Genomic DNA, 23,849 nt, shown 5'->3' on the forward strand with positions numbered 1-23,849 from the left:
AGATCCGAGCGGATCATTAGAGGAGGCGCTCGGATCCTAAGCTTTCAAGACGAGCATCTTGATCATGAGACGAGCGTCTTTCAGCAGAAGACGAGTGTCTTCTTACGGGGACGCTCGGATTGGTGGCCAGTTTGTTTATTTGAGCTCGGATTGTAAAACGGATGTCATTTCCTCATCCGGACTCCTATTGGAGTGATTCAAAAGCCTAGACCACTTGATTTTTCGACACCATTTCATGTAGCATACTCTCAGAGCCAAAGGAGCATTTCTGAATTTGGGTTCCGAGCAATTTTTTCTTGCAATGGCTTCCTTCTCGTCATCCATGCTTTTAAGCCTACTATCCTTCTATATACTCTTTATTCCTACATCCTTGGTCATTATTCTTGCCTTCTCTCCTTACTAGTCCATCCAATATCGTCAAAAAGTTTCTAAATATGCACGGGAGACGGTAATTCCGCCTCATTTATCTCCTTTCCTACAAAACATATAAAATGCACTAGGAAAGCAAAATAGGAAGGAATTGACGGATAAAATGGCCATGAAATGCTATATTAGTATGCAAAATAGGTTCAATTAAGGGACTAAATGTGCACAATTAAGAGTCACATCACCGTCGTTATGACGATTTTCAAACCCGATTTTCTACAACCGTTTCAAAAAAGCACGCCTTTTTAGGCAGTCGTAATGACGATTTTCAAACCCGGTTTTTTATAACCATTTCAAAAAATAAAAACCTTTTTTACGCCGTTATAATCGCCGCGTTAAGACACGGAATTTAACCCGTCTCGCGTCGACACAATGGCTCTTTCAAAACCCGAAAATGACACACACCCTTTATCGAGGCTTTTCAAATCTTGAGGACTATGCACCGTCCTCGGGACCACAACCTTTTCAAACCTTTCAAATCTCTATTTTTAAAATACACGATTTTGAATTTCAAAAGCCGTCTTCGAAAATAGCACAATGTTTTCAGATTCGCCGCTACTAGAATTCAAACCGTCTTTTGAAAACAAACCTAAGACAACTTTTCAACAGACCGACTTTTGAAAATCTATAACACCCCCACATACCAAGGTGCCCTACCAACGACCACCCTAGCATAAGAGACTGTTACCATCTCGGTTTCACGAGGCTAGTATATCAAAAGTAACCATTCCAAAACATTTATTAAAGTATATAAAGTTAACGATTACATTGCCTCAAAACCAACCAAAAAGATATGTATATGAATCTCAATACAACTGAAATCAAAGACAGGTAAACTCGTATCAACGGACGCTAGACTCGAAGTGTTGACATCCCATCTCGTCCCCGTAGCTAAAAACAACAATCACCTATCACAATCTGCTCACCATCCCCGAATGGATCACCACAGGTTTACAAAACAACAACGGGGTCAGTTCACTGCCTAATTAAAATAAGACAAAATACAACAATGTCAAAAGCAACTGTTCCACAATCATGTCCATCTCACCACCACATCTCATAACTGACTACACATTTAAGTGTGTAGCCCTGCCAGATTAATGCTGTGACAGAAAATCCTCAGCACCAGTGGGGGACCGTAGCCATTGCAACACCCCAACTATCCGGCCAAGATAATTGGAGCGTTACCTCTCGGTTTCCTGAGGTAGTGAAATCGGAGATACAATCCAAGAACAATTTTATAAATAGAATGTTTAATGGTTTACAACGAATAATGAATAACGAAGGAATACAAGTCATTACCCCTTAGCTAATCTAATCAAACATGTCTGACTCGGAGATCATCAAGCCTCGTCCCTTCTCCCGCATGCTACCAAAGCTAACCTGTAAACAACTGCTCCCCATATGATCAAAAATATCATATGGATCAACATAGGCCACCCCGGAAATAGGTGACATTTACAAGGACACAACAAACTTCAGTTTCAATGATAAATGCAAGACATAACATAATAAGGAAATATGCAACATATTGATTATAGGAATGAGTCACGAATAAATCAACATCATACCGGTACCAGGACACGCCCAGACATACCCATAACCATCATACCGGTACCGGGACACGCCCAGCCATACCCACCATCACACTAGGTACCGGGTCCGGAAGCCAACCGGATCCCCTGCCTGACGTCATGTCTCAACCACACGCGTCACTCCGTACTCAAGTCATTAATGTGCACATTCCCCTTGGAGTGGGAAGCTCTAAGGGGTGACCCGAGCGTAAGACGGTTTCCCAACCGTCTTACGTCTCCTCAACAATCAAGTAACACCATCAAAGATCTCCAACACAACCCATTAACAACTATACAGAGAAAACGGAAGAACCACATTAACATATGACCAATTCATGAATTCCATCCCACATGTTATGAATAACAACACTTCCAATACCCACATGATATACTAACCAATTCATGATTGCATATGACAAGGAAAGACACATAAACATGCTTAAACAACATTGAAACTGAGTAGGATAACCTGCCTTTAAGCATAATCCTCATGCTAATCAAAATCACCAAGTATCCATCTCATAAAAACGTCTCATCCTACATAAATCATGTAATAACTATCACAATTCATTCTATACTAAATTATAACATAAAATCCTCCATTATTAGTTACTAACTATTCATTTTACCTAATTAAATACTAATTAACCTCTCTTAGTAAACCCTAACTTGAATTTATTCATAAAACAAAGAGAAAAGGGTGAGATTTCTACATACGAAGGTAGATCGGGGCATAGGAGGCATGTTGCACAATTAATCCAAGCTTGAAGGTCAAGGGAAAGGCATTTGGGGGTATTTTAGAGAGAGGGGAGAGAGTTTTAGTGTGAGAAGGAAGAAGGAGAAGAATGAATGGGATAGGGTTGGGTAGAATGGAAATCCCGAAATATTATCTCTCGGGTATAGCTCAGCACACTCGACCGAGTGACCGGTTCACTCGACTGAGTGGCTCTCACTCGGTCGAGTGTACCCTCACTCGACCGAGTGCCGACTCAGTTGGTCCACTTGAGGTATTACTCGGTCCAGTGGAAGTCCACTAGGTCTAGTTTAGGTCTTACTTGGTCTTGTCCGAGTATGTGTGGGTTCCCTCACGCATCCCTAGGTCTATTTACGGGTCCCACAGATGTTGGGTATTACAATCTTCCCCCTTTAAAATGAACTTCGTCCCTGAAGTTCACCACTCACTCCCTTTTTCCAATTGTTTCTCGGTCTTCTCTCAAGCCTCAATCTTGGTCCTCTTGTATTTTCATGCCCTTATCGCTCTTATTGTTAAACACATGTGTCCTATCTATCCTAAGTTTCTTGTTCACTCTCCTTACTTTCCTACGTATTACGTTATTTCTTTCTAAATTTCTCCGAGTTCTTACATTCACTCCCCCTAAAAGGGAACTTCGGCACGAAGTTCGCAATGAGTCGTACATGACGCTCTCCCAGTAACCTAACATTATTACTGCAAGTTGTGTATGATTACCATATGTATATATATATATATATATATATATATATATATATATATATGTGTGTGTGTGTGTGTGTGTGTGTGTGTGTGTGTGTGTGTGTGTGTGTGTGTGTATGAGCGCTCTTTATGACTAGACACAACCGCTCTTAAAATTCAACATATCATTCACATATCGTATTAGCCCGCAACGACACGTACTAGTGTTACAAACTCGTCACGTGGTGTGTACTTACTACTATTATTTACCTTTTATTTTACTATTATTACGGAATGTCTATATATTTTTCATGTACTTTATACCATCCTATTATCATTTGTAGTTCGATTGTTCCTTATACCGTCTAAACAACTGACAAGCTCAAGAGTGAACAATTCATAAAGGTCCATCTTGTGGGTTATCTATGGCCAATCGACTCTTAGTAGGTCGGCATAGTTCAAGTTCAAGGTCAAATGTGTCGTAGGTGGTCTAAAATCCCAAAAAAGGGTCAAATTCCACTGTACTCGGTCGAATTCAGGAGTTACTCGACCGAGCCAGAGTCACTCGGTCGAGTGGTCACGCCACTCGGTCGAGTGAGGGTATTTGCAGGGGGTTTCTAGAACTCATTTTTAGGTCTACTCAGTCAAGTTTTTAGGTCTATTCGGTTGAGTGAATGGGGCACTCGATCGAGTGGACCACCACTCGGTCGAGTGATTACGGCACTTGGCCGAGTGTCGCTGGGCAGTCCAATTTTCGGCCATTAATTGCCTCTAAGCTTCCTTATGGTTTATCATACATGCAATGAGGTCCAAATGGTGATCACTACATCCTTCTACTATGCAAGGTCTACTAGTCTTGGCCTTATGGCCGGCTTACAACATAAAAATTAAATTGTTCAAAGTTCCGAATGATAAATAAAAGTCTAAAGGATCTAGAATCATAAGGCCACCACTACCTGTAGGACTTCCTCTTCTTGCCAATGTTAGACACCCAGTTTTCCCATCCGCAGCGACTCTTCACCGTCTTTCTTCCTCCTTCCGCTTGTTCCTCCTCCTCTTCTTCATTTTCCTCTTCCTCTTCCGGTCCCTTTTGAGCCACTGCCTCCCACACTTCATCAAGGTCCATGGCTTCCGCCGCCGCGGATGTTCCCACCTCACTTCCACTCCCTTGGTAGGCATAGCTAGGATAGATCCCGCCATTACGCATGTATGGGTCACACAAGTATCCCACGGCGAAAGGAAAGTTGATCTCCTAATCCGATGGTTGTACACCATAGGTCTTAAAAACTCCGGCAGTGTCTCCGGGTCCGGACAATAAGCTAGGGCGGTGGGCGGGTCGTACTCCTTGATTATAGGCCGCCTCGTGCATGTCCCTCAACACAAGGTCGGTGTTCACTCGGTGTATGAGGTACGACATGGGATAGTTGGAGTCAAAGGTGGGTGGGGCTTGGCTAAAATTCTCGGCGTAAGGTGGGGGTATCATAGTTGTAGGCATGGAGTGGGGAAAAGATGTGGGAGCTTGTGTAACACCCCCATATACCAAGGACCCTTAACAAGTCCTTCCCCAGCATATAAGGGCATTACCATCTCGATTGCTCGACAGTAATAATCAAAAGTCGATAAAATAACGTTTAAGTTATATTACAAGCGATTAACAAAACTAATGATATAAAAGATACAACTCAATAACCACTATCAGCTACGTGAACTACTTCTGTCGTGACTCGTGATAGACTCGTCCCTCCAAGCACCCAGCTATTATCCAAACAACAACCTGCTGAGACTGACTGCGCACCATAGTGGATCCCGGCAGACACAACAGAAACAAACAAAAAGCCAAACCACACAAGGTCATCTACTGAGGGAGCAAACATATAAAACATACACAACAAAAGCATAACAACACACACACACCATATCTCCTCCAACCAACCACCATCACTGACTGTCCACTGGACCAGCCCTTCCAGTGGGGGACCGCAGCCGTTCCCACCTAAGCCCCGCTCATCTATCCGAGCAATAAACCCATGTCCATTAATGTGCACATCCACTCCCGTGGCGGGTTCCACGGAGGGCGAACTACGGGCGTGAAGCCACTCCCGCAAGTGACTCCACTCAGCCGAGGGCGCACCTCGAGAACCACAGACAAACAATCACAATCAGCTGTACCACAACAACGATTACCAAAATAACACAAGTCCAATCAACTACCACAACCAATCATGAATACTGATACTAAACCAACCAAACAACATCAACAGACTCTCTAGACAATCAACAGTACTGAGTAGGCGAACCTACCTTTAGCGAACCGCAGCGATCCCACGTCCAACCAAAAGATACCAATCAACCAAGCAAACCACCTATACAAACAGTACAACCATCTATCAGTACTACTACAAACCTAACTGAAAACAATGGTGACGATGATGATGATGATGATGATGATAGTGAACCTATTCATTGCAATCCGGTGTCAAGACCGCTACCCGACTCAAGCATCCCATCCCCATCGTGTAAGCATCCTCAAAGAGCCTCAAGGTAAGGATTATGGTGAAGGAGAAGGGAGGTGGCGGCATCTAGGATTAGGAAGAAAGTGCGGAAATGATTTGGGGTTTCACGGTTATTGATTTATAATTCCCCGCTGTAAACTCGTTACTCGATCGAGTAACTGACTTACTCGATCGAGCTCCCAAGCTACTCGAGCGAGTAGCCTGAGCTAGATCGGTTACCACACAAAACAAAACTCACCACGTCATAAGTCATCACTCGTAAAGTTTCCTAAGGTCAAGATCAATGTTCAAGGTCAGTCATCGTCGGTCAACGGGTCCCTAAAAGGACGGGTATTACAGTCTTCTCCCCTTAAAAAGAACTTTGTCCCCAAAGTTCGACTCAACCTCTCCCGCAACACCAAGGCAAAGGAACCAAGGTAAACCCACCATTTATCCGACACAGGTCAACCCCATCGTGTAAGAATACCAACCCACTATGTATGTTCATCAACCATCGTCATCATCTACCTTAGGAAATTATACACAACACGACTCCCAGCGAATCTCTAACTTCCTTTTTAATCACCAAACACACATTGTCCACAAGAACAAATAGCTCGACTATCACTTGCACTCATTACATGATACTGCTCAAACGTAAACCAACACAATTATCAGAGTATGCCTTCATCAGTTACTTGCCAACAACTATCATATACAAAGCACTCAAAACAACGGTCCTATTAATAACACAGTATTCATTCCACTCTAATTACAATAACCACACAACACAATTCAACTAATAACAACTCCAATACTGCTACTAACATCCGATTCTCATGACAACATAATAAGCAACTAATTGAAAATAAGATATAACAACATGTTATTCTATTCAACAATTATAAAATGCTACTCAATTACACAATAACCACTACAAAATTATCCAAGCGACCATTTAAAATACTACCAAATGTCATATAAATACCATAAAATTGTTATAAATACGTCATTTTCTACGCGACAGTACTCTTCCCCTCTTAAAAGGAACATCGTCCCCGAAGTTCACCCATAACACAGGTTTACAAAAGGCCAAGACGATTAAACATCATTCCATATTGACATTACTTAACAAATCACAAAAGCACATTTTAACTCACGTCAACCACGACACTTTCTTGACATTACGTAAACATGACTCATATGATATATATGTATGAAACTATTAGCAAAGTGAATAACACAACTGAACATTTCCTCATCAACTATCAGACATAGCATGAATTATCCCCTTATACGACCATACCAAGTATGCGACAAGAATCATAATCATTGTACACTACGTTATCTGAGGCATTTTGATTTAGCATATGAACTTACATAAATATCATCGAAAATTGTATAAATCATACAAATATGCACACTGTATAACCGCCGTTGAGTTAATACTACGATATAATATACTCGCAGCAAGAAATATTGTAACAACAACCACCGAAATGGTAATGCAAACGAATGTTGAAACGAAATAAAGCTGTAACAGTGGTACTCGATCGAGTTCGAAAGACACTCGATCGAGCTGGACTTACTCGATCTAGTTCGTCAGTTACTCGATCGAGTTGGCTGAGATCAGAATACTCCCCAGATGTCACAACTGCAGTTACTCGATCGAGTGAGGGGCACTCGATCGAGTAGCCACAGGTCATATCCTCCCCAATTCGTCACTTGCATGGTCTAAAGCAACAAATACACGAGTCGGAAACGTGTTTCCGATAGCAAAATCCTGCACCAAAGTCTGAAAAACATATGAAGTACGGCCTTATGGCCACAATACAAACCAAGGTCTAAAGAAACGTACCACCAACCAAGTGCCAACAACCACAAATTATCAACCGATTACGAAACATGAAAAATCCATGAGAAAAAGTGTATATAAAACAAGACCAACAAATCAAACATCACTCTCTGGCCTGCTCCTCCATTTCCTCATCATCACCACCGCCTCCGGATGTGCCTGCTCCAGCTGCATCCCCACCTGCGACACCACCAACACCGGAATCTGCTCCCACACGCCATGGGGCCAAGCAACCGTAGGGGTTACTCTGAGGCGCTCCCCAAGTAGACTGCTCCACGCCAAAGGAATGGAAGACTTCGCTGTCATCCTCAACGCCTCTCCACCACACCAGCTGTGCCACCTCGGTCTCGATGCCCTGTACATGGGCCATCTCATGGAGGTTCCATAGTGTCAACGTAGTAGACACTCTCTCCGTGAGCTCGCTCACTCTCATCTCGGGGCTGAAGAAGGGAGGGTAACCGGGAAACTAGTACCGTGGAGGCACGGGTTGCTCTGGATGGGTCTCAGCCACCCTCTCCCTTACCCGTCGTTGTCCTCTCCCCACCTTAGGCTGCCTATCCTCGGGTCTAGACTGATCCTCATTCGTCGGCTCATGCATCACCTCCAAGATATCCGGGTCAATGAGGTAAAGCTGCCTCTCAGGAACCTCCTTATCCTCATCATCTGAATCAGCAGCCACTACTGCCGCCGGTAAAGGCTCGGTCACGGGAAGGTGCTCGGGAGAAGGTATCCTCATCCAACTCATTCCTCAAACACTTCATGCTAAACCATCATCCTGCAAAGTCCTCAACCACTTGGTGTCAAGAAAGTACTCTCGGTCCAAGGTAGGCACCGTCGGGGTCATGGGTGTATAGGCCGAGGAGGCCTGAAAGGTTGTCAGCCTCTCCGCCAACTGAGTGGCAATAGCACCACACCTCAGGAAACGGGTGTCAGAAGAGGCCATCAAGGCCAAGCTAGCACACACTATGTCTGGGGCACTGAAGGTGACTGTCTGAGATCGGGTAGGGTTAAGGTACGCCGCAAGAAATATCACCTCATGTGAGTTAAGCTTACTCACATCTCTCCGCTCATAAAGCAAATAGGTCAAAGCACGAAAAAAGATCTTTAGCGTGACATGTTGAACATCATTAATCAACATGTTGCTAGAGGTGGGGGCTGGTTTGCCGATAAAGCAAGGCAGAAGGCTACTAGCTCCACACTCAGTCGGAATGTTCCTAAGAGCTCCCTTCACAGGTCTAGCAAGGCCGAGGTGAGTGGCAAACACGTCCATGGTCAGAAAGAAACTGTTGTTCATGAGGTGAAACTCGACGGTCTGTTCCACCGCATCATACTTAAAGGAACTCATGAACTCTAGAGTCAGAAAGGCATAAGAGTGTTTCCGAACACGGTACAACCCAATCATACCCAAGGTCTCAAATATGTGCCTCACATCAGTCCCAATCCCCAGGCCAGGCAAGAGGGTGGTATCGATGCAACGGGTGGGTTTCATGCGACGTCTCTGCAAAGCAACAAAAGCATCTCTTTACGTAAAGTCCGCAAAGACAACATAAGGGTACTCAGGCACCGCTGGGACCGTAGGTCCCCCACTCCCCTCACCTACCTCGGGCTCAGAAGCCCTCCCCCTATTACATTGACGGGTTGCGACAGTTGGTCTCAGCATCTGTTTTGTAACACACATCTTAGATACATAAACAACATGTACTTGCAAACATATGAACTTTCATGTATAGCCATGGAAAATAATTACTATGTACACACTTTCACCATAAAGTCCAGAAATTTGCAATTATAAACTCTTAAATGATTGTCAGACTGTCTCACATCTACAACATTAAGGCCAAGTACAACATCAATTAACAACCCAACTACAAATTTTAATGATTAAACATCCAAAATAGTTCCACAATTAGACATGTTTCACAAAGAATATGGACGAATTTCAGTTTGGGGCACTTTTAAGACGGAGTTTTAAAGCAAAATTTTGAGCAAAATTCATCAAAATTAACACTAAACATGATACCCATAACATACATAACTCAATTTTCCCCTGTTCATATACAAAAGACAATCAAAACTCAATGTAAAATCTCTAACCCTAGAAAATTCGGTTCATACAAACCCCCAATTTGATTCGGATTTTGTATATCTAGCATCAATACTCAACAAATCAAAGCAAGTAAATCATGTCACAACAATTATAAGCAAGATTCTCAACATATAAATCGAATTTTCAGCAAACACCAACAACCTACATGCTTCCAATCAATTAAAAACATAGAAATAGGATGAGCATTCTTACCTTGAATGTTTAGCAAGGAAAGAGGATGAATTAAGCAAGGAAAATACAAGATTCAAGCACCAACACAAGGATGAAAGCAAAAGAGAGAGATATGGAGGACTTATGGTTTAGATGAAATAGGAAATAAGAAGAAAAGAAGATGGGAAAGGGTATAAGAATCCCGCAAATCCCCAGTACTGTTAACTTAATCGATCGAGTAAGTGGGTTACTCGATCGAGTGCCCTCTACTTGATCGAGTTGGAGCTACTCGGTCGAGTTTTCGCTGGCAGATCCAACTTTTTCGATGTTATAACTTCCTAACTAGATCGAATGAGGTCTACTCAATGGAGTAGGTACTCTTACTCGGTTGGGCAAGATTAAGAATAAGGTCGACTGTTATGAGTTTGGTTAACGGTTCCTGCAAAACAACAACTCGTGTCGATTCCAAAATAAGTTCGGAAATTCGTCACAGATTATTATATTCATTCACAACGTATTAGTACTACTCAAATGCAACGTAACAGTTTCATTCTACCAAGATACATATTACTTTACTCTGTAACGAACTTTACGCAAAACGATTTACTACACCATTAACTTATTCATACATACACTCGACACATCACTTTACTTCTAATCACGCATATGCAACTTCCAACAATACAACTTATACTTATACTATCGTAGTCATTCATCTAACATTAAACCATCACATACCATCCAAGTTTGTTAACAGTTCAATTAAGTCACCACAAATTATCAACTAGATTACTCAACGTAACTATACCATATCATAAAAGTACTCAACCATTCATCCTTTGTAATTCTAATTATCACTTGATAAGTTCTACCACCCAACATAAAACGTACCATCCCTTGACGTAATTACACGCATACTAAGACTTACAACTCCTTATTATTACACATTCAAGACTCGCAATCCCTGTATGAACTAGCACGCATAGAAAGATTTAGAAAACATTACTATTTCCACATCACACAACACTGTCACGTACTATATGTTGGAGTTAATGTCCTCCACAATAGTGCGTTTACATAATAAATCTCATTAATGGGATATCATCAAATATTTAATTATTTGATCCTCGTCAGTTGATTAACGTAAATCGATAACGGTTGGCTGACTAGAGTTTGACGTTATTGTCGTGAGACGGCGGTGATCAACTGACCCCTTTCGGTCACACCTAAAGGAACGAACCCTAATTGACAACAAATTAATTGTATGAGATACAATTTATTTAGTCCCTTGATTTATAGACTAAAAGGTTAGTCGATTATTTTAGAGAGATTTCGAGTTGCGAACTCGAGGCAAGACAGTTATTATTTAATTATGTGATAATTGAATAATAAATTTTGGGGGACGGGTTTTAGTTAATTAATTGTTAATTCACTAAAAATTGTACTAATTGAATGTGATTAATATTAGTACGTAAATAATATGTGTAGCAGTACACGTATATTTACGGAGTGATTTGGACGAAATTAATTGGAAGCATTTAAACATGAAACGATGTTTAAATAAAATTTACACGTATTTGTGCGACAAATATAAGAACCAAAATGGACCCGTAAATGGGACATTGGACCGTGTAAATGAAGTTAGTGGATGATCATAATCATTTCACTTTTACTTGTTTTTCTTCCATAAGTGTCATATGATCATTGTGCATGTCATAATATTTTTAGACAAAAATTGAAACAAGTCCACTCCTACACACTACCCTCCCACCCGGTTTTCCTCCTCTATTAAGACCAATTTTTGTTCATTTTTGCAAGCTAGCTCATTCATGTGTTTTGCATGTGAACAAAAACTACTTATCTCTCTAAAATAATTATCATCCTTTACTAAGTTGTTAGTAAACTGAAATGAATAATTAATAAGAGTGTTAGTAATATTTACATATTATCAAGAGAATAATTCTAACTAGTTACTAGTAAATTAATTGGTAAATTAATTGGCAAGTTCTTGGGTGCACATTGTTAGGAGATCTTCTCTTTGAAGATTTGTTAGGAGGATCATCCTTTTGTTATAAGCTCAAGAACAATCAAGGTAGGAGATCTTGATTATGCCCATATTACCATAAAAATCTATGTAAGGAAACTGTTTTTCCTTAACTTTCTTTTTATGCTTTTATATTTGCATGCATGTTACATAGATCACATAAACTCAAGTTATGAGATAATTTGACATTTAATTAAAGTGTCTAATTAGGATCTATGATCTATGAAGTGGTATCAGAGCTTAGGCTTGTAATTTGCATGTTGATTTTAAGTATATTAATAAATTATGAGATAATTTATAAAAACTCAAAAATTGTGTTAGAAGTGGTTTTAGCATGAAACGTTTTGGACATGCATACCTTATGATCTCAAAAGATTTGTGGTTAAGTTTGGTGATTTATGAAGTTATTTTGCTATTTTTAATTATTTTTCGTAGAAAACCGAGTCAAAATGCCGTTTTTTAGTTAAAAATTGACTAAAAATAGTTAAATGTTGATTCGGGTTATGGAATTTTTATGGTGTTTCATGCATAATTTCTACAGATTGTATGAAAAAGTTTGAAGGTTGGTTTGATGTTTTGCATGTTTATTGATTTTATGAGATAAAAGTCGATAAAAGTGAAATAAATTAATCATAATTTCGAACTATTTGTTCCTGCCCATGATAAATTTATGTACATTTGAAAATATTATTTAAAAGTTAAAAGTGAAGTTTAAAATATGATTTCAACTAGTTTTGATGTTTATTGGTTTAAGTGGTTAAAAACCGATAAATATTTATCTTTTTCTTCATAAACTTTATCCGGATTTTTTGGTAATTTTTTTGACATTTTGGTGTTCTTGGGAGTGTTCCAGAATCCTCAAAAGTTTTGTTTCAATTTTTTGGGTAATTTTTCAATTATTTTGGATTTATTACTTAAAAATTATGTTTTTACCGATTAAATTAGCAAAATATCACCAAATCAAACTAATTCTTCATCATAAAATTAGTGAGGACTAATTTTTAGGTCCAAAATAGTTTGAAAAATTAGTTTGGACTTAAATGAGATTTAAGAGTTGATTATTGATTTTTACAATTTAAAAATCGATTAAATCCACAAAAATCGAGATGGATACCAACGATTGATTGATAGGGCGATTTTGGCAACTTTTTACAACATTTTAAGCATATTTATTTAAGTTTAATGAATGATTGTCATTTATTTAAAGTATTTATCTTGTTGTACCTAGTATGGCCTAGTTTATTTTAATCGTTATTACCCAAAATGAATGGGAATATCGACTTGTTTGTAAATTAAATTTGATCTCGTATCGTCGGTTTGTAATTAATTAATAGTTTTATTTATTTTATTAATTAATGTATAATAGGAATAGCTATGTAATTCAATTGTAATAGTTATTCTTACCGGCGTTTCCAAAAGACGGATTACATCGAGACGGAGTCTATTTTTGGAAGGTGTTCCAAATCCCACAAGAAGGAGCCACTTTTGGAATGAAGATGCAAGGGACCAAGGAGTTGGTTTCCGATATGTAATAGTCTAGTTTTTATTAACTAGGTGGCCATACTAGGATTTATTCATATGCTTACTTGTTTGCTTGTTTTAATTTTCGCGCATGCCAAAATCGCCATTCACATGCATTTTATTTTCGCGGTTGTCAATTCACGTCATTTACATTCACCGACTTAGTGCACTTATCGGGAATTTATGACTAAATTGACAAGATCTCTCACATAACTAAATTTGAGATTAGCCTTACCAATTAGTAACACCTATGAATCTCTTATTCATTAGAGTCACGCTCGCCCAAGCAGGGTGTTCTCTTTTTACCTTGAGTAAGTAGGGTGGTAAGCGGTTTTCACACGCCAAAATTGGTTGGACTCAATGGGATATAAGACGGTCTTGTGTTCCGGGGCTAGTAGATGGATTTAAGGAAATTCGTCGACCAAGAGTTCTAGAGCTAGAATTACTCAACGTGACTTACCGAATTTACACAATTATGGGATGTTTCGCCAAGCGATGCTCATTTTTGTTTAATATTTGGGTCTTGGAATCATTTATATAATTTAGTGGGAGATCATTATATAAATGTTAAAACTTGTTACAGATGTTTCACAAGTAAAATTAAAACATTGAATGTTAATTTTTTCTATTTTTCGTTCATTCTCATAAATGTATGACATCGCGCATTTCATCCTCCTTTCTCTATTTATTGTTCTGCTTGTTTCATTCTTTCATAGAAAGTGGTTTCTTTGAAGGAATTAAAGATTGGTAACATGATTTACCAATTCACCTACATAAGCTTACAACGATTTTTTGCGGTTATTATACAACTTAATTAACGTCCATACATATTAAAAAGGGGTTTCATGTTGCAAACTCATATTACGAGTTTAAAAGGATGTCACATTTTATCAAGAGAGTCTTGATTTCGTAAGTGACACCTCCATCATGATGATGACATATTAGTTTTGATTACTCAAGTGTAAAACAAAACTTTGCGAAAAGAGTTTTCAAAAACACTTATAATACTCCAATATGATACCGTCAAATGGCTCACTTCGATAAAGCCAAATCGATTGTTTATGCGCTAAAGAGTTTAGTCATATGATAACAATTGAACGGTTAGGTAGTCCAATTTCGCAAGAAGTTGAGATTTTGCCACATGTTGCACTCACTTTATAGTAATTCACTCTTACTAAGTGTATAAAATATCACGAATGACATGAAGAGAGGTATTCATGAGATTCATTTTTGCTTGATTGAAGCTAAGAGGAATGTGAAAGTGAGTGGGAGTTAAGAAGAATCAACCCTAGATGTATGCGATAGAACAAAGTTGAAAGAGGCATCTACTCAATGGATGGGCTAGTTCCACTATCTTGGTATGAGATACCAAGTACGGGTCATTTCTTTGTAATGAAGTTTACATGAATTGACAAAACGTAAGACGTCTAGCATAGGACATTTTTGTATCGAAATAGAGCTAAAGTAGCAATGATTTCGATAAGGACAAATGTACCTAAATTTGGTTTTAAAAGAATGTAATTATCTATGTTTATACATAGAAGGCATCACTCATGTGATTTAAAACAAAATGTTGTACCTACTCCTATGATAACTTGGTGGTTGGTTTAGATCACTTAAGTTAGAGGAATTTTACATTCTTCACGAAAACTAAATGTTATACTATCTTGTAGATTTTAAAGTCTCTAATCTGGTGAATCCAATTGATCAAACCTCAAGTAAATTCGTTTCAAACGAGTAAACGAAAAGCACATTGAACATCCATTTGATTGTGAGTCTTATGGTATGTGTGCATGTATTATGTTTTTCTTTTGCAGAAAAGAAACACAATAGTGAGGTGATTGACCATATACATACTGATACTTAAGGCCGATAGTTGGTTATATATATATATACTTCGTTACTTTTACCGTAATGTTAAGTAGATATAAAACCTCATATCTATTTAATAAGACATAAAAGTGATTTTTGAAACGTGGAATATTTTCAAAATGAAGTAGTAAACCAAAAGCACGTCAAGATCAAGATGTTGATCGGAAGTTTCAAAGTAATGACTTTGAAGATCAAATGGGTAATATCAAGTAATGATCTTGATAATCACTAAGAAGACTGTGAACAACTTCACATAATACCTTCTCCTTGGTACACCATAGAGTATGGTGTAGTCAAGTATATAAACCGAACTTTATGAGATATAGTTTGAAGTTTTTCGCAATTTTGTAAGCTATTTTCTCACTAAAAATTTAAAACCCGACTATAATAGCCTAAATGACTCCATATGAGATATGGATAGGGAGAGTCCCTAACTTGTCTTTTTATAAATTTGGGATCATAAATGTTTATGTTCAGAACCAATCTGTGTATTTGTGAGGGTTATCCAAAATTGAACCACTTGGTTTTTTACTCCTCCAAAACGAGAACAAAGAGTTTGTGGCTCATAATACTGTCTTTCCAGAAAGATTTTCATTTTATGGAAGACAGAGTGGGAGAAATTTTGAACTTACGGAAGTCCAAGACCCACAAACTGAGTATAATGCAAGAAGACGTTCTTTATTGTGGCTCAGTGGTCAGTGGTTATAAGGAGATAATTTTGCGATAATATTGCGTTACTTTTCAAAAGTTACGAATCTTAAACCCTCATCAAAGGCTTTTCTATTGTATGAACTCTATGTGATGGTGTGTCACCATGCAATTCGAATTGATCTCCTTGCACACGATGCGATAAGGAAGGAAACATGAGATGTTTTCGAGACTTGATTTAAGGTGAATACTTTGGTTGGTTACCTTGATCTTGTCGTAAAGGTTACATAAGACGTTTAAAATTTGGGTTGGTTATAGAGAGTTTGTGACAACCCAAATGTCTTTATCAATTCGTATGGTCTTAGCAATATAGCCTCTCATGATGATGAGTTTAGGCAAAAGGATAACGAAACTTTCTCCTTGAATGTATCTTATGAAGGGAGAAGTTTTGTTGATGTTGTCAATGCTAAGAAGCCTAGCATGCTTGGAAGATTCCTTTTGTGATCTATATACGTCAAAGAGTTGGAACTTTGGGTTCAATCATGTAGTCTATCAAAACGGTATTACTCGAGTGTCGAGATAACATGATGATACATGGAGTTTAGTGGGAGTTAAGGTGATATTTCTTAGTCTAAAATATGTGCTTGACATATGATTGACTAGAAATGTAGCTAAGGTGTTATATCTTAGTCTAAAATATGTGTTTGACATATTAATGACTAGAAATATTCTCGGGTAAATACTTGAGAGTATCATGGCGTATCTTAAATATCCGGATCTAATGAGATAGATCTCCATGGATACTAGCATCTTGGTCAAGAGACTTATGTGCTAAGATTCTTGACTCATTCAAGTTGTTGAACAAATTAATATGATCTTTTTGCTTCCGCTGCAGGATCTATTAAATATGCTAAAAGATGCTCTCGTCGGGACTTATCATATTGAAAATATGAGAAGTCATTACCAATCATTTCCTAGTGAGTGTCACTAGATAATTATCAAGAGCATCCTTGAGTACTTGAGAAGCACTGAGGATTTACTCTTGCAGTTTGGAAGAATTTGTGAATTTTGTGTAAAAGGATTACACGGAAACATTCCTATGCTTATAAGATGTTATGGGCCTCGTTAAGGAATGGTTTGCATGTAAAAGTGTTATGTGCATAAAGAATAAAATGTATAAGAAGTTATACATGTATAAGAAGTTATACATATATATATATATGAGGAGTCATACATAAAAGATGTCATATGAAGGATTTGTATAAGTGTTTTACGTATAAATCATGAACGAAAGATAAGTACATTACAACATCCGATGTTGTATAAGAGACAGTTGATATCCGGAATTTAATGGAACTAGAGTAGTTATGTTAGCCGAATATCGTCACCCGAAAGACTGTGAAAACAGTGGGAGTGTTTGACTGGCTTTAGAACCAGAGTCTAAAAACTTGTTTAGACGTGTACTTAGAAATGCTCTATGTGATGAAAAGATTGCATAGAACAAAGGAAAATAGCAATGGAAATTAGAATGATGCAACTGTTGCTTATCCTCTAACCAAAGCCGTTGGCATAAGGTAGACATGATGGTTATGTCATCTCAATGTGAATTGAGGAGTATAATTTAATTGCTAAAGATCGTTATGTAAATATTGGATAGAGTATTGATATTTACATAAGTGATGATCGCATTCATTGTTTTTTTTTTTTGGTGAAATGTGAGTAAAATATATAAGAAAAGATCAAAGAGAGATACAAACAAAGAGAGATATTTAAGACCTAAGTCTCAAATAACCTCAAGCCCTATCGACATATTTTACAACAAAAAGCAAGTAGACCCCTTATCTCCAAACTCAGTCAAAGTAACTGAGTTCAAGACCATAAAAGAATAACAGCCCTTTCCAGATCTCCAAAAATCAACCTAACTCCTTATTTTCTCGTCTTCTATCACAGATTGTGGCAAGATATTCCAGTTCAAAGAACGATCTCAATCATACAAATCCCAGTCGATCTCTGATTTATCCTTCACTCATATCCTCCTTGAGCATCACTCGTCTCCGTACCTGCAACTGCATCATCATCTTCATCTCAGCTGCCAGTTTTTCAGGTCTCATCAGGGTAAGCTCAACTCTAGCTCGATTACGTTGCCTCCATATCATATATCTGTAAGTAGTTATAATCATAGCTAAGGCTTTCCATTTCATGCTATTATGATTAGTATGTATTAATTCATTGATGGTCGGGAATGCTCGCCCAATCCAATCTTCGATGTACTTCTGGATTCTGCAGCTGTAATCACACCTATTTAAAATGTGGTCAATAGTCTCAGTATGAGCCTCACAGATGGTGCATCTGTCATCCTGACTGACCCCATAGGCAAACAATTTCATTCTGGTATTAATACCTTCCTGCAGAATAAGCCAGGAATTGAATGAATGTTTAGGAACATTCCAGTCATTCCAGACAATAGGTGCCCAGTTCTGCCTAGGACTAGTTCCATTCAGCCAATTATACCCATTACTTATAGTGTAACCTTTAGAGTGGGGAGTCCAACAGTTGTCATTGAACCCCTGTTTAAGCTTCTCCTTCACCTTACATATACTCTTCCAGGTCCAAGTAGAATCATTTGAAGGAATATAGTCATGCCAATTGACCCCTTTAAGGTATACACTGTCAATCCATTTAATCCAAAGTCTGTCAGATTTCGTATATATCCAGTTGACCAGTTTCCCTACAGAAGCAATATTCCAAATACTAGCTCTCTTAATTCCTAGTCCTCCTGCATCTTTAGTCATGGTGACTCTATCCCAGCCCACCAATGGTACTCTGTGATACTCAGTAGTACTATCCCACATGAAATTTCTACAAATAGCCTCAACCCTCTTAATGGCAGCCTTTGGTACGATAAACATTGCAGCCCAGTAGTTATACAAAGTATTAAGAACTGAATTGATAAGAGTAACTCTACCAGCATAGGATAGTTTTCTTGCTCCAAGGCTTCTAATTCTTGTCACCATTTTCTCAACCAGACTACTACATTCTTGTTTTGATATTTTACCTGGCTGAATAGGAACTCCCAGATACCTGAAAGGCATTTTTTCCTTCCTGGAACCCAGTGACTGAAAGAATATCATGTGTCAGCTCCTCCCTCATGCCATTGAAAAAAATTTCTGACTTAGTGTTGTTCATTTGCAGTCCTGAGGCATTAGAAAAGGAAGTAAAGGCTTTCATGAGCAGAAGAATAGAAGGAGCATCCCCTTTGCAGAACATCAACAAATCATCAACAAACATAAGGTGAGTTAACTTAATAGCTTTGCATAAAGGATGATAGTGAAAAGGCCATCTAGTAGTAGCAAAAGCAATGAGTCTTGTAAAATAATCCATACACATTGTAAAAATAAGAGGTGACACTGGATCTCCCTGTTTGAGTCCTCTCTTGCCCTGGAAATACCCAAAATTATTACCATTTAGGACCAATGTATAAGAAGTAGTAGTGATACAAGCCATGAGTAGTTCAACAAATTTAACAGGGAACCTCAACCCAATCAATAATTGCTCCACAAAATCCCATTCTACAGTATCATAAGCCTTCTGTAAGTCAATTTTGAATAAACATCTAGGAGAGACATTTTTCCTGGAATATTGATGAACAATGTCCTGGCAAATCAATACATTCTCAATAATTGACCTCCCTTGAATGAATGCCCCTTGACTTTCATGTATAATGTCAGGTAGAACTAGGGCTAATCTGTTGCAAAGAAGCTTAGAAATAATCTTGTAAATCACATTGCAACAAGAAATAGGTCGAAATTGCTTGACAGATTTGGGCCTCTCACATTTAGGTATTAAAGTAATATTAGTTGCATTCACTTGAGTCAATAACTGACCAGTATTAAAGAAGTCTTGTACAGCTGCAACAATTTCACTTCCAATCAAATCCCATGAGTCCCTATAAAAACCACTAGTGTAACCATCTGGGCCTGGGGCCTTGTCAATAGGAATAGAAAAGACATCCTGCTTAACCTCCTCATAGAGCACTGGCTTATTAAGAATATCAGCATGTTCCTCAGTACAAAAATTTCCATAACTCAGTACTGAACATCTCACTCTTTCTGTTTCTCTTCTACTACCTAATAAACCAGAGTAATATTCTAGGAAAGCACCCTGAATGCTAGTAGTAGTGTTGCATATCATTCCATATTCATCTTCAATTTGAATGATAGTATTTCTCATACACCTCTTCCTGATTACATCATGAAAATAGGCTGAATTAACATCTCCGTCCTCCAGCCACTTAGTTTTGGATTTTTTCTTTGGAGGAAACTATCTCTAGCTTTAGTCAATTTCCGAGTTTCCCCATAGCTTCTTTTTCTTGATTAATAACAGAGGGATTCATAGGATCAATTCGCCGAGTTTGAATAGCAGCCAACACCGCTTCTGCTTCTCCAGTTTTGAGCTCAATATCAGAATAGCATTCTTTATTAAGTTCTTTTAAAACATCCTTTAACCCTTTGAGTTTCTTGACAATACAAAACATTTTGGTGCCATTAATATTCTTATCCCAGACCTCATTAACCCTAGAAATAAAAGTTGAAGCTTGTCCCCACATATTAAAATACTTGAAACTTTTATTCCTAGTAACTCCCAAATTCCTGTTGGACACTACACATGGGTTATGGTCAAACAGCCCTTCAGGATGAAAATGTCCAACCATATCTGGGTATTCAGTCAGCCAAGCAGAATTGACTAGAAAACGATCCAGCCTACTATACTTCCTGTGCTCTGCATCCTGTTCATTAGTCCAAGTAAAAAAAGCACCAGTGGCCTGAATATCAATCATCCCACAAGCAGTTACACAATCCAGAAAATCATCCATGTCATTATCTCTAGTCTGCCCTCCTAACCTCTCAGTAGGACTCAATACAGTATTAAAATCTCCAGCTAGCGCCCATGGATCATTGCAAGTATGAGCAAAATCTTTCAACCATCTCCATAAATCAACTCTATCTTTCCCCTCATTGAAAGCATAAATCAAAGTAATGAAAAATCACTTCCCAGTTACAGCAACAGTGACTTTAGCATGAATAAACTGGGGATTATAGCTCTCAATCTACACACCAAACAATTGTGGCTGCCATAACAACCAAACTCTCCCACCTTTATGTGTATGATTGTTAGTAGTAACACTCCAGCCATCAAACAAATTGAGTGATATATTACCCACATTACCACCACTGATTTTAGTCTCAAGCAAAGCAAACAAACCTACCCTCTGATTATTCATAAAATTCTTAACTACTTTCTGTTTATTTACATTATTGAAGCCTCTCACATTCCAAAATCCAATATTATTCATGAGACACATTTTGATTAGGAGGGTCGCCAATTTTCTTTGCAGTGTTCTCTTGCTTTTCAATTTCATCCAAGTCGATAGTTTCCTCAACATCACTCTCATCCTCCTCCTCAATTTGTTTTTGTGCAGGCCTAGGAGTACTTGGATTTCTTTGTAATACAGGAAACTCAGTCACAGACAAAGATGATGGAACCTTAGGCACTGGTCTCCACTCTTTACGAACAACAGGTAGTAACTGTTTCTTTGCTGGAGTTTTCATGCACTCCTTAGTTTCATGCCCCATACCTTTGCATTTCAAACACACACTAGGCTTCCAATCATACTCTACTTTAATCTTCAATAGTTGACGATTTTCATCTTTAAATTGTACATTAGTGGGGAATTTGTGTCCAACCAGTAATTCAACCATAACTCGTGCAAAACCCAATCTGGTTTTGGCCTCTGTAGCTAGATCAGACTTAACATAAGGTCCCACCAATGCAGCAATTTTTGACAAACATTTACCCCAAAATTTTAATGGTAATCCATAAAGTTTAATCCACGCTGGCACCACTTTCACCTCCTCTTTAAGGAGATCCACATTGCTTTGCCATGCTTTAACCACTAGTGGTTTATTGTCAAACATGTGATAACCAGCTTTCAATACTTCTTCTTTACTCTGCATAGTTTTGAATCTAACAAGAAATATCCCATTTGGAAGGAAATAAATCTTGTCAATACCATATTTGCTCCATATTCGATAAATAAACCCCTCCAACACTTCCCATGGAGGATTTGCTCCTAGAACAAAACATACCACAGCCTGATTCCAATACTCCACTTCCTCCTGCACATCCTCAGCAGTAAACTGTAGGATTTCGGGAACACTAGCAGAAGATGAATCCATCAGAACTGATGGTGTTTCAATTATAATCTGATTTTCATTTTGTTGAGTTGAGGGAGTCTCAAGTATAACCTGATTCTCATTTTGTTGATTTAAGGGAGTCTCAAATATAACCTGATTGTCCTTTTGATTAATAGTTTGTGTTTTTGATACAGGTTTCTTACCACGATTTGTGACCCACTGGATATTCTCAGCCGGCTCCTCTTCATCATCAAAAGAAAGCCCTGTCACTCCGTTAACCTCATGCATGGGCTTTGTGCGTAATACATCTGCCTCTGATGGCCCCTTCATTCCCCCACCATTACGGCTTGATGTAGACTTCTTTTTTGAACTAGCACTTTTAGCAGATTGCTTTTTCTTAGACTTTGTAGCCGAATTCCTAGCCATAATGTAGAGAAGAGTTTGCCCTAATATTGAGAGTTGATCGTCTTGTTGAAAATTGATCGCCTGTAAATCGCCTGATTATCTCCTCTCATTAGGGTTTTGAGTCAATTTTTACTTGTTCTTATTGTTATCTTTGGCGGCCTCTACTATGATCGCATTCATTGTTAGAGTTTCTTTAAGAACTCAATTATTCGGTTTGACTGAAAACATTGAATACCTTGTTTATCTGAATAAGTTGTGGAGACAATGTTGAACACTATTCAAGTGAACAAGATGAACATTGTATTTTGTTCCTAGTCACTTAATGAGGTGACGTCTCGGAGTGACTAGATTATAAGTCGATTGATGGTTGGTCAACACCATAAGGTCATACGTGATGACTAGTCGATTACATAGGCAGAGTCTGTGACACTTTGCCGGACAGTGACCATTTAGAGAGTCCCTAAGTTCTATTATAGACGCCTGGTCGTGGCAGAAATCTCTAAGACGTTCCTATGAGTCGATTCTTTTGACTGGAGACTATTATCTAAGCAAGTGCAGTTTCCGAGTGACTTTGGTTTTTGTCCTAGGTCGTGCCGTGAAAGGAGACCAAAGGGCATTTACTAGGTCATGGTGATCTGTACTGTGCAATAGGGTAGATAGGGCAGACAGGAATTGTCCACCCACGTTGGGTAACTATATCTCAAGGCCACTCCAGGAGTTAATGACTACAAATGCGTGGCCATGCTCGGAAGTAAGCTGTTAGATATTTTTCCGGTCAGGTAGTCGCACTCCCGATCGAGAAAACCACTCGCGATATGTTCATGTGAAAGCGCAACCTGAAAGACACCTTGCATTGAGTGGGAGATTAAAACGGACAAGAGAATTGGTAGCGCCCACCGTGTGTCAGACAAGTGGGAGATTGTTGGAGTTCCCACAATAGTGCGTTTACATAATTAATCTCATTAAAGGAATATCATCAGATATTTAATTATTTGATCCTCCTCAGTTGATTAACGTAAATTGATAACGGTTGGCTGACTAGAGTTTGACGTTATTGTCGTGAGACGGCGGTGATCAACTGATCTCTTTCGGTCACACCTAAAGGAACGAACCCGAATTGACAACTAAT

General features: G+C 38.6%; 1 protein-coding gene across 1 annotated transcript; it reads right to left on the minus strand.

The window, feature by feature from the left end:
* Window positions 1-20,457: 20,457 nt before the first annotated feature.
* Window positions 20,458-21,402, minus strand: LOC141618828 (uncharacterized). Its single transcript, XM_074435897.1, has 2 exons — window positions 21,237-21,402; window positions 20,458-21,125 (listed from the first exon to the last, which is right to left on the minus strand). Exons 1-2 carry the CDS (start codon window positions 21,400-21,402, stop codon window positions 20,458-20,460), a joined length of 834 nt encoding a protein of 277 aa, XP_074291998.1.
* Window positions 21,403-23,849: the final 2,447 nt, after the last annotated feature.

Source organism: Silene latifolia, chromosome X (assembly GCF_048544455.1).
Source record: "Silene latifolia isolate original U9 population chromosome X, ASM4854445v1, whole genome shotgun sequence".
NCBI classification, from domain to species: Eukaryota; Viridiplantae; Streptophyta; class Magnoliopsida; order Caryophyllales; family Caryophyllaceae; genus Silene; species Silene latifolia.